Source organism: Pipistrellus kuhlii, unplaced genomic scaffold (assembly GCF_014108245.1).
Source record: "Pipistrellus kuhlii isolate mPipKuh1 unplaced genomic scaffold, mPipKuh1.p scaffold_m20_p_2, whole genome shotgun sequence".
NCBI lineage: Eukaryota > Metazoa > Chordata > Mammalia > Chiroptera > Vespertilionidae > Pipistrellus > Pipistrellus kuhlii.
Window position 1 is genome coordinate 99,937,396 of NW_023425515.1, and position 12,787 is coordinate 99,950,182.

General features: G+C 39.5%; 1 protein-coding gene across 7 annotated transcripts in view; it reads right to left on the minus strand.

The window, feature by feature from the left end:
• The window catches only part of TRPC1 (transient receptor potential cation channel subfamily C member 1), a 152,086-nt gene that overhangs the window by 50,085 nt on the left and 89,214 nt on the right, over positions 1–12,787 (minus strand). For 5 of the 7 annotated variants that reach the window (XM_036444192.2, XM_036444191.2, XM_036444188.2 and 2 more), the window contains 2 exons: positions 11,575–11,770; positions 6,844–7,180 (listed from right to left, as the gene is read on the minus strand). In XM_036444192.2, coding sequence (XP_036300085.1) covers positions 6,844–7,180; positions 11,575–11,770 — 533 coding nt within the window. The remainder of the gene's footprint in view (positions 1–6,843; positions 7,181–11,574; positions 11,771–12,787) is intronic. The other 2 variants (XM_045584120.1, XM_045584121.1) reach the window with 2 other exon arrangements.

Below are 12,787 nucleotides of genomic sequence, written 5' to 3' on the forward strand. Positions count from 1 at the left end.
GAGAAAGGGGTCCCTGCACAATACCAGACCCCCAACCCAGGATTCAAGAGCTGGGAAAAGAAATCCCTACAGGCAATAAGAACTACTGACTATAAAACCCATGTTGATTGGGGCTGTGTGACCCACAGGCTGCTGGAGTCTAAGCTTCTCTTCTTAAAAGGCTAGAATCACAAACTGAATTCTACCAGTGCCAGGTGAGGCTCTGGGGGACCCAAACATATGTGGGGAGAAACTGGACTGTCTGGCATAGGGGCAGGAACTCGGGGGTGGCTCTCTTCCAGAAGGAGGTGCTCACAGTGATCACTGTTTCCTATGCTGAGACCTCCCTAGTGCAGGGCTGACTGGCAGCCATTTATGTTTGCTCTGCCCCAGTGATGACCTCAGACCCCACCCCACCTAATTTACAACCCCGCCCATGCTGTGCGCAGCAACTTTTGCATATGAATGGTGTGTCCTTTCTCAAGCTACAGTTAGGTCAAACAGGCTGCAGTTGGGTCAGGGGGCCCCAAACATATCAATAAAAGGCTTAAGAACCTGCACCAGCACCAGCACCAGCCTACTTGCTTCACAATGGGATCTCATCTGGGCACTTCCAAACCCAATACAAAGAGGAGGAATATGCAGAACTCTCTGTAGCTCCTGCTGGTGTACCTCCCTGGAGACCCAAGAGCCAGTGTACCCAGTGGTCAGTGTGAGACCATACCAGATTACTACTCTTCACATCCATAAGTGACACAGTCAAGGGTCAGAGTCAGTGAGCACCAAAGCCCCACAGAAGCAAGTCCTGCTCCATATGAGTGTCTCCAGCACAGCAGCTCTCCCATTGTAGTCACAACTGGTCCCCACAGCCAATTGGCCTGGAGGTCAATTTCTCCAAAAGCAATCAAGGCTCAACTACAACAAAACTGTGCACACAGCCCACAAATGGGTGCACCAAGAGTGTCCACCTCAAGTGACTGTGAAGGCTGAGTAGGTATGACACCTACTACACAAGACCTATCTAGCAACTCAAGGAGACTTATCAGCTACCCAATACACAGAAACAAACACAGGAAAGCAGTCAAAATGTGGAGACAAAGAACCATGTCACAAATGAAAGAAATAGAAACTACTGGATATAGAATTCAAAACCACAGTTATAAGGTTACTCAAGAATCTTCTAGAAACCTCCAAGGAACTTAGTGAGACTTTCAAAGATCTTAGTGAGAATGCAAAAATAAATAAATAAATAAATTAATTAATTAATTAATTAATTTTAAAAAAGGAAAGGAAAAGGATCAGTCGGAAATAAAGTATACATTGACTGAAATAAAGAATAATATATTGGGATTCACAGTAGACTAGAGGATCCTGAGAATCAAATCAATGATTTGAAAAACAAGGAAGCAAAAAATACCCAATAAGAAGAGCAAAAAGAAAAATAATCCAAAAATATGAAGACAGTTTAAGGAGCCTCTGGGACAACTTCAAGTGTACCAACATCCAGATTTCTGGGTGCCAGAAGAAAAGAAAGAGCAATATATTAAAAACCTATTTGAAGAAATAATGACAAAAAATTTTCCTCACCTGGTGAAAGAACTAGACTTACAAGTTCAGGAAGTGAGGTGAACCCCAAACAAGAGAAATCCAAAGAGGACCACACCAAAACATATCATAATTAAAATGCCAAATTAAAGAGAGAATCTTAAACGCAGCAAGAGAAAAACAGATAGTTACCTACAAGGGAGTACCCATACGACTGTCAGCTGATTTCTCAACAGAAACTATGCATGCCAGAAGGGAGTGGCAATAAGTATTCAAAGTGATGAATAGCAAGAACCTACAACCAAGATTATTCTACCCATCAAAGCTATCATTCAGAATTGAAGGTCATATAAAGAGCATCACAGGAGTTCATCACCACCAAACCAGATTATATGAAATGCTAAAGGGTATTCTTTAAGAAGAGGAAGAAGAAGAAAAAGATAAAGATAAAAAAATGAACAACAAAGTGACAACAAGTAATTATTTATCAACAATTGAATCTAAAAATCAAATGATTAAATCTGATAAACAGAACACACTGGAGAGTGAAATAGAATCAGAGGCATGGGAATGAAATAGACAAATGATTCTCAGAGGGAAGGGGTATAGGAGGTGCAGGAAGAGATTAGACAAAGATGTTATATGCATGTTTTACCTATGGACACAGACAATAGGGTAGCGAGGAACTAGGGGGAGATGGCAATCAGGTGGAGGGAAACTATGGGGGAATAAAAGATGGTCATCCAACAGAGGGACTATGTGCATGCATATGAGCCTAATCAATGGACACAGGCAATACGGGGGTGGAGAATAAAGGGGGGTAGGGGGTAAGGGGGAAATAGAGACATATATATAAAATAAAAATTAATAAATTAATAAAAATATTATAAGAAAAAATATATTAAATCTAATCTATACAAGTGGTCAGCATAACCTTAAGAGAAATTGTTTCATCTGACAAAGATTTTTAAATGAAGCTCTCTGAAGCCTGAAAATTATCATGGAAGGAAATAAAAAGAGATTTCCTTCAAAAGTTGTAAGGATTGTAATTGAAAGTCAATACATTTGGCCTCTTGAACTAAAGTAAATAATTTGTGCGTTTGCCTCCCTGACAAAGTTTATATAAAGTTACAAAAAGAAATTGACAGCAGTTTGAAATTGAATTGCCAGAGCCCAGAGCAAAGAATATCCTTACATGATATTATCCTACAATGTCATTTAATTTTTGATATTTCACAACAGCATATACCTTCCCCCCTGCAAAAAAAACAACAAAAACACAAAAAGTTACAAACTTATTATCTGAATGTTTGGCAGCAATTTAAAAAAGGACATGAAAGAATTTAATCCCTTTCAGAAGGAACTAAGGCACTGGAGCATTCTATATTGTCCCCTCTTGCCCTTTTGGCCAAGAGGGACCCTCCTCTTACAATCCAACTGTCCACAGCTGTTGCCTGAGCTTTATATTCATGCTGAGGTTGAAACCTCGTAGTGGCTGGTACCATGGATCTGTCTCTCGCCCAATGGTGTGAGCTGGGCCCTCCCTGGAGAAGAAATCTGAATCCTCCGAGATATGTGATCAGTGCTGGGGCCTGCCAACAGGCAAGGGGATCCCAAAACAGGAACTGGACTAGGAGGCCATAGGGGCATAGGCTACCAAGGAAACAGAACTGAACCTCAAATCACCCTGCTTGGCCCCAGAGAATGGCTGGTTAGCCAGAGACAGGTAAAATTCCTCAAGGAAGGAACAACTTAAGACAGGCACAGTCGCAGAGGGGCCATCAGGAGAGAACGTGGAGATCAACAGAGGTGGGGCACAGACCCTTACCCTTCCAATCTTGCAGGAACCTGAACCTTAATCCCTTCAGAGGATTCCCATGGCTGCTTCACTTCCCATGCCCAGCTCAGATGGAGACCCAGGTAACAGACGGATACTTGGCCAGAAGCAGCTCCCTATATCTAAATCCAGCAAAGCACCAGGAATGCTCAGGGCCTACTCAAGAATGTAAATGATCCTTTCAACTAATATTTACAGGGTAGACTAAGATTGTTGTTAGAGTATTAAATTTGACAGTAAAATAGTAATCAAGTTTTCAGGTTAATTTAAATTGGTTAATAGAATTAAGTGAACATCCAAGAAAATTTAAGTCTACTGGACAAAAAGCTGTTCCTAAAGTATTAACTAAAATATCTATTGGTAGTGCATATCACAGTAAAATTGCTTAACATGAAATGAACCTAAAGCAGTCTTATTTTTATGCAAAAACTTAAAATTTAAAGTTATCAAGACTACATTACAAAATTTACAAAAGCATACATTAAAAAAGGAGGGATAGTAGGGTAATATCATGTAAGAAAAAATACACTGTAAGTAAATTACATCTAGAAAAATTTTACTGTAGAAAATTAATTTTTATTTGTAATGCTAACATAAAGACACCATGAAAATCACACATGGTGTCAAAATAAGCCAAAAGAAAATCATTTGGGCAAAAATAAAAAGGATTCCAAGTCAATTTTATAGAAAAGATTCCTTTATTAACTCTTGGTTGAGAATATGTTTGTATATTTTCAGAAAACTACTCCAAGACCATGGGGATTCCTGCAACAGAGAGGAGTTGTTAGGTCTGCTCCAACCATGAAGACAAGAGGAGAAAGAGTCCAGAGATGGAAGAAGCTAAAGACGCCTGGCCACGCTAGCAGTCAGCAGCTGTGCGTTGCTGCAGGTTGCCCAGGACCAAACCAGAGAGGGTTGGACTTACATTGCCACCATCTGTCCATCATCCAGATATCATTGCTGACATGTACACATAAGGAACTATTTGACATTGAAACTGGGTCTCAGAACTGTTGGACACTTAAATTGGGACTCAAACATTTTTTGTTATTATATGTTTATTTCTAGTCTGAAGATGCAAGATTTTTCAAAGAAAAGAAATGGGGGAAAATAGTTATAGAAATAAAGAACCATTGAACAGACTGTCAAACTATAGAGGAAGGAAAGGGAGGTTGGGGGACTATAAGAGATCAACCGAAGGACTTGTATGCATGCATATAAACATAACCAATGGATACAAGACACAAGGGGGGTGGGGGGGGGGGAGGGCCAAAACCGGTTTGGCTCAGTGGTAGAGCATCGGTCTGCGGACTGAAAGGTCCCGGGTTCGATTCCGGTCAGGGGCATGTACATTGGTTGTGGGCACATCCCCGGTAGGGGGTGCGTAGAAGGCAGCTGGTTGATGTTTCTCTTTCATCAACGTTTCTAGCTCTCTATTTCTCTCTCCTCTTCTCTGTAAAAAATCAATAAAATATATATTAAAAACAAACAAAAACAAGGGGGGGGTAGGTGAAGGCATATGTGGGGGGATAAGGGAGGCTGGGGGGAGGTCAAGGGCGAAAAAGGAGACATATGTAGTACTATTTGTAATTCTTCAAACAATTAAAAAAGAGGGAGAAAAAATAATGATCATCTGTAATAATCCTACCTAATAAAATAGTAATATGCAAATTAACCACCACCCCACTACATCCCAAGCCACGCCCCTAAGCCAATCAAAGCGAGTATGCAAATAACTCTGACCAAGATGGCTGCCACCACAGAAAGTAAGAGGGAGGCTTGGGTTTCCCCAGCAATAGAGGAAGTCAAGTTTTCCACAGACCCTGGCTGGTCCAGGCCTCCACTCAAGAATACAAAGTTTCAATTAATAGAAAATAAATCCCAAGAAAAATGGCAGCAGCCATGGAACTGGAGAGAGTAGGCTAGGGTTGCCCCCGGTGACGGAGGAAGCCAAGCTTTCCACCTGCCTAGGCCTCCATTCCAGGCTACAAAGTTTCAATTATAGAAGGTGAATAAACCCCAACAGAAATAGCTGCTGCCACAGAATGAGCAAAAGGCTTGGCTTCGTCCCAGGCTACAAGTTTCAGTTGTAGAAGATAAATAAACCCCAGATACCAGGGCCTCTGCTTGGATCGCAAGGGTGCCTGGCTGGCCTGAAAACCACCACAGGCCCCTCGCTCAGGCTAATCCACGCCCCAAGGGAACCCTCACCCAGATCCAGGACACCTTTCTGGGCAAAACAGCTGGCCCCCACCCATGCACCAGGCCTCTATTCTATCTAATAAAAGAGTAATATGCAGATTAACCATCACTCCCACACACAAGATCAAGATAGCTACCCCCATGTGGTCAAAGATCCTGCCCCCATGTGGACACAAAATGGCCACCACAAGATGGCCAGCAGGGGTGGACAGTTGGGGGCAATCAAGCCTGCAGGAGAGGGCAGTGAGGAGTGACCAGGCAGGCAGAGGAGGGAAGTTGGGGGCAAACAGGCTGGCAGGGGGGCAGTTAGACATCAATCAGGCTGGCAGGTAGAGGTAGTTAGGGGCAATAAGGAATGCAGGCAGGTGAGCAGTTGGGAGCCAGCAGTCCTGGATTGTGAGAGGGATGTCCCAGATTGGAGAGGGTGCAGGCTGGGCTGAGGGACACCCCCCTTTCCCATGCATGAATTTCGTGCACTGAGCCTCTAGTCTCAACAATAAAGATTAATTTAAAAAATTAAAAAATTAAAAAAAAAATAGCAATAGGTTCACACTCACCAAAAAAGCACTCATTAGAAAACTCTGTTTTTAACATTCATAAACAATTTTATAAACTCTAACTTCCATATAATTATGTAATCCTATATAATAAAGAAGTAATATGCAAATTGACCCTTATGCCCTCATGTCACAAGATGGCCATCCTATGTTTTCACAAGATGGCTGCCCCCCACATCATCACAAGATGGGCACCCCCACATTGTCACAAGATGGCCAGCAGGGGAAGGCAGTTGGAGGCAACCAGGACTGCAGGGAGGGCATTTGGAGGTGATTGAGCTGGCAGGGGAGCAGTTAGGTGTCAATCATGCTGGCTGGGAAGGAGTTAGATGTCAATCAGTCCAGCAGGGGAGTGGTTAGGGGACTATAGGGCTGTCAGTCAGAATGGTTAGGGGCAATCAGGCAGGCAGGCAGGCAGGTGAGTGGTTAGGAGCCAGCAGTCCCGGATTAGGAGAGGAGTATTCCAGATTGAAAAGGGTGCAGGCTGGGTTTAGGGACATCCCCCCAGTGCACAAATTTCGTGCACCGGGCCGCCAGTATTCAATAAATCTCTATTCCCTTATCATGAAGTTCAGGAACAGTTATCTATACAAAAATATTAGTTACATATTAAATGATCATGGAAGTGTTCAAATTAAATACAGATGTTTATAATGGCACCGAGCAAAGGAGAATTAATTGTATAAAAAGAGACAGAACCTTTCAAATGAACCTGATACTTACCAATAATCCACAGTATAAGAAGATAGTCTATTCTTTCAAGGGCTGGCCCCATAGTGTTTTTCTTATCCTCATTGTAGACAAGAGAATATAGGTTTAGTAACAGCAAGAATGTGAAATATGATGCTCCATGAATAATAAATTTCATAAAGGGTGTATGAATGATTCTGCCAAATTGAGATTTGGGAGCTATCAAATAGCAAAGTGACAAAAGTGGCCACAAGATGCCAACTGTTAAAACAGTCATTATCTTCTTACAGGTAGGCTTACGTCGGTAACCTGACATCTGTCCGAACCAAACAGTGTTCAAAAACTGTTGGCAGTTAGACTGGGAGACAAACTGAAAAGGAATACACAGATAAAAAAAAAAAAAAAAAAAAAAAAGTGAAGTGAAACCTGTAAATAGGATAATACCATTATTTAACTGATATTCAAAGTTTTAATAATAGCTTAAAATATGGTCCACATAGATTTTTTCTCACATGTAATAAAGAATATAGAGGTTAAGAACATAGACACACTGGAGCCAGATTACCTAGATTCAAATATAGGCTCTATCACTCATTAAATGACCTTGAACAAGTTTTTAAATCTCTCTAACCCTCAAATTCCCTACATGTAAAATGAAGATAGTAATAGTATCTAGTTCATAAACTTGTTACAAAGATTAAATGTAAAGCTCTTAAAATACTGCATGGTTAATAGCATTTACTATTATATAGTGATGGTTATTAACTAGCCTCCTTAGTTATTTTGCAAATTTAATTTATAAATGCTCTTATAATAATGTTTATAAAATTTCAATGTTAACAAGTAAAATTCATAGAAAGAGACTTTAGTCTATAAAAACTAATGATTTCCGTTACAAGAAACAAAGATGTCAAGATAACAAAACTATCTTGTTAACAAGATAACAAAGTATAAAATCAGACATATTTATGTCCATTAAAGCATAAAAACTTAAATGCAATAAAGTTATTCTTTAATCTACTTAAAACTGAATTCGGTGTGACAAAGAAAAATATTCCTAAATAAAAAGAAAATTCTAGTTTGCAAATTCCAGAAGTGTTTCCCCAGTATAATGCTACTTAAAAGGATTCTGATAGCTCTACATAAGTAACAGGATTAGGTTTAAAGTTACTAAAGTCAAGCACAAGTGATAATAACATCATTCAGATATCTAATAATATTTAGCCACTCTTTTGTTTCAAAATGATTTATCCTGAGATAAAATTTAAAACAAAACTTTTAAAAGCAAATTTCTATTGTTTATTATGCTTATTAAGAAATTTCCCAATATATTATATATTTCTTTTGGCATTTAATTCTTACTTAATCTTTTATTCTTTTGTGCAGATTCAGGTGTTCCTACAGAATCTTAATTTGTCTTTCAAGATGAAATATTGAAGAAATAGCCTTTTCCCCCACCAAATACCTAATTTAAAAACATGCCAAATTACTGGTTTTACCCTTCCCCCAAATAGCAAAGCAATCTTAGGATTATTTGCTGTCTTTGCCATTCCTCTATATAATGATGATTTAATTAACAGTAACATTAAATATTTAATTAGAAAAACAAAATTTCAACTGGAAATGTTACAAGTCTGTGGTGGATTTTAAATTCTTTGATACTCTGCTAATCAAGAGATGTGCGATCAATGTTCCCTACCCTTCAACAAGCTTGTGATTACTTTTTTAAAATTTTTGTTTATTTATACTTATTTTGTTGTCGTTAATATTCCCCTGAGGATATTTTTTTCCATTGGTTTTTAAGGATTGAACCTACAAGCCAGGTGTGCCCTTGACTGGGAATTGAAACTGTGACAACTTTAGAGCACAGGCTAGCACTCTAACCACTGAGCACCACTGACCATGTCTGTGAATGCTTTCACCCAGGAGATTCTGAAGAAGTAACGCTATGTGACTTCTGAAGATAGGTCATAAAAGGTCATGCAATTTTTGCTTTGAAGAACACTTGCTCTTGGAGCCATAAACTGCCCTGTATAATGTTCTCCGGCCATGAAACCATCCTGCTGTAAGGAAGCCCAGGCTATATAGAAGCATTCTAGTCAGCCCTCAGAGGATTCTCAGACTATCTCCTTGCAGCCTACCCACCATGAAAGCCATGCCCCTCCTCATTTACAGTTCTCAGGATGCCCACCTCTATGGACCCATCCACCTGAGCATCCAGCCCACTCAGAGTTCCTTGTTTAAGTCCTCAGGCACCAGAAATATGATTGAAAAAGCCTCCAGATGATTGCAGCCCTGATCATTAGAATTAACTCCAGGTGGGCCCTACACATAGTAAGACAGAGACAAATCATCTTTGCTGTGTTCTTTCCTAATTCCAGACCTAAAGGATCCAAGAGAATTATAAAGTGAATTATGAAACTATTATAAAATAATTATGAAATGCTGTTTTGTGCCTGACTCTTTTTTAAAAATATATTTTATTGATTTTATACAGAGAGGAATTAAGAGAGATAGAGAGTTAGAAACGTCGATGAGAGAGAGTCATTGATCAGTTGCCTCTTGCACACACCCCCACTAGGGATTTGCCCACAACCAAGGTACGTGCCCTTGACCGAAATCAAACCCGGGACCTTTCAGTCCGCAGGCCGACGCTCTATCCACTGAGCCAAACTGGTTTCGGCATGTGCCTGACTCTTAAGTATCAGGGTACTTTGTCATTCAGGATGAATTACCTAAATAAAGTTTACCAACTATTTGGGAAAATATTATCTTCTCCTTTAATCATATTTAATTCATCTTTAAAATTATAGAGTATCTTCCTTTCAATTAAAAATATTACTATTTTTTCTTTCAAAAGTAAAGAAGCATTTATTACCAAAAAATGCAAATAATGTTAATCACATACAACCAAAGATCATTGAGAGATTATGCTCCGCTAAGTAAGAGAAAACATCCAGAGTCTGCCTGAAATGAGGAAAGTGTCGGATTCTCACATAAAGGACTGGCTCAGAGCAGTCACTGCACAGTGTGGTAGAAGAACAAACTTCTACATGACTCCTTCACACTGCACCATTGTAGCTATCACAATAGGATCTGAATCACAGCCAGCAGTAGTATCAACAGGACAAATTATATTTAATACAAATGCCACCTAGAGGAGTGCAAAGCCTTCAGGAACCATCTCAACCATGACACTCTACATGTTGCCACCATATGCTAGACACCTATGGGCTTGCAGGAAAATCCAACCTATGCTGGATCTTTAATGTTGAATTCTGAACATCTGACATCAATGGAAGGATATTCTTGGATGGCAGAGCAAAGACTAAAGAAAACAACCTAAAAGCAAATTTACACAAAAGCTCTATGCTTCTGTCTGTCTCTGTTACTTTAAGTGGCTTCAAATCATTCTAAATCTATTGTACTTCTGCACTAAAGTTTAATGTAAGTTAGGCTGTGGTTATTTCTAACATAACAGAGTCAGGAAGGATCATCTCCAACTATCACAGGTATTCTCTTCTTAGTGCAAAGTTCATTGTTCAGATCCCAGCCAAAATCAATGACAAAAAGCAAAAGACAATAGATGAAAATAATTCACATGGGACTCTACAATGACCTTTGAGTACTTACAAATATATGGTAAACATTTATTAAAATAATACCAAATATCAAGTGTAATTGAAAAATTAAAAAATATGAATTCACAAGGCCAATGAAAAAGCACTTTTCTCTTAAAATAGGTATACATGTGGGTAAGGCATATTCATTCAATACTTGCCACAGGAGGCCAGTAGGGAAAAAATGAACAAATACCCAAGAATCATTTTTCAATGTTGCTTTCCTTACAGAACATTACAAATTTATATAAAAGGTACTTATTTACTTTTCTTTCATCTTCTTTTGAATGAAATATTTGATATCTCTTGTGTGTCCTCCAGGGATACAAATATGTCATCAGGAAACTGCCTCTTAGTTTTTTTCTTTCCAAACTAGGGTAGCCCTGGTTCTTTCCACCTCTCTTTGATTCTTTTCCCAATCACTTAAGTTGATTTTGTATCTTGTTATCTCTCTATTCTAACATTTTCTAAAATTTCATGTTTAAGTTGTAGAACAACATAGTAAATAAATTAACCTAAGATTTAGTCAATAATGTCTAGCCAAAATGTATATTAGAGGAAGTTTGCATGTTTCTACTTATATGCATTAGCATTGTATTTCCTTTTGAAATCATATAGGTATTTTATTGATTTATAATCATATAGATAGCTACAATGATTCAAATTATTGTACTTAATTTATTTCCTTATAAATTTTCTACTTTAACTAATGACCTTGGAATATTAAGAGAAAAAACTATTATAACAGATCAATAAAACAAACTAGACAAACAAAACACAAGAGGGAAAGTTTACTGTGAGGTCATGACATAAGATCTTACCTGTGTAGCTAATATTTCCTGTGTAGCTAATGTTCCCAAAACATTAAATTAATACATATTATTATTATTAAAATTAAAAATAATAGCAATTACCCCTGAATACTTGCTTAATACTAGTACTTATTATACTAAACTCTTAACTATATATTCTTAGTTAATTTTTAAAACTAAAGCTCAGACAGATTCAATAACTTTCCTAAGGCTGCACATTTTTATGAAGAAGAACTAAGATCTCAACTTATATGTACTGCTCCAAAGCCTTGCTCTAGCCACTAGACTACTGTGGAGGAAATAATGTAAATACATCACAGAAATCATCATACCTCCTTTTGGTTATATTTTATAGCAAGTTTTAGACGACTTAGATTCATTCTTTCTTCTAATAATCCTCGTTTGTCAAGAGGCTCATCACTCGATGTATGGTTTAGAATAACTTCCAATTCACGTGAATTCCGGGCTTGTGCAAGCAAATCTTTAGCAAACATTTTACATTGCTGGGCTAGTTCCTCATAATCATTCCTACAAAATAGTATGGTTGATTATTAGAAATGTTAGTTCCAACTTCTAACTATGCTAGATTCACTAGAAAACTTTTACTCGGTAATATTTTAGTTCTGATAGTGGTATGTGAAGTCATTATATCCTGACTGTTAAAGGAACCTACTGTGCATTAATTTTCCTCAGATTTGGGAAAAACTGTCACAATTATGTTCATGATGTTCACACAATGTTTCCATTAGAGTGTATATATATATATATATATATATATATATATATATATATCTATCTATCTATCTATCTATCTATCGATATCCCTAGAAATTCTGATATTTGCAACTAGTGCTTCTCTTAATTCATTTCCCTTATTCTTTACTAGAGGCCCAGTGCACCAATTCATGCACAGGTGGGCTCTGACCAGCTGGCCTGGCCCAATTGGGGTGGACTGGGGCTGGGCCTGTCAGGAGGAGGAGATGGCAGGAGGTTGACTGGGCCAGTTGGGGGAGGAGCTGTGAGTGGTTGTCCAGCAGGCCTCATCCCCTATTGGGATTGGGGGGCCAATTTAGAGTGGGGCTGGCCATGGGGAGGGGCTGTGGATGGTGGGCCAGCCAGCCCCACCCCCAAATGGGGTAGGAGGTGCCGATCAGGGGCCACCAGCCTGGGTGAGGAGCCAAGAATGGTTGGCTGGCTGGCCCTGCCCCTGATTGGCCCTGCCCCTGATTGGTGGGGCTAGGCAGGGGGAGGGGTTGCAGGAGGTTGGCCAGCCAGCCCCAACCCCTTTTGGGTGCGAACAGGGATGGGCCAGCTGTGGGGAGGGACTGTGGGCTTATTATGGTGGGGTGAAGCTTGGGGAGTAAGCGTGGGGACATTTGGCTAGCCCCACTCTTGATCTGGGTGGGAAAGTTCAATCAGGGGCAAGCGGGCACGAAGGAGGGGCCTCAAGGTTGGCTGGCCAGCCCTACCTACCCCAGTTTGCTGGCCACAGTGGGCATGATAGCGACTGGTCTTTAGGTTGTTATGGGCGTTACAGTAGCTGGC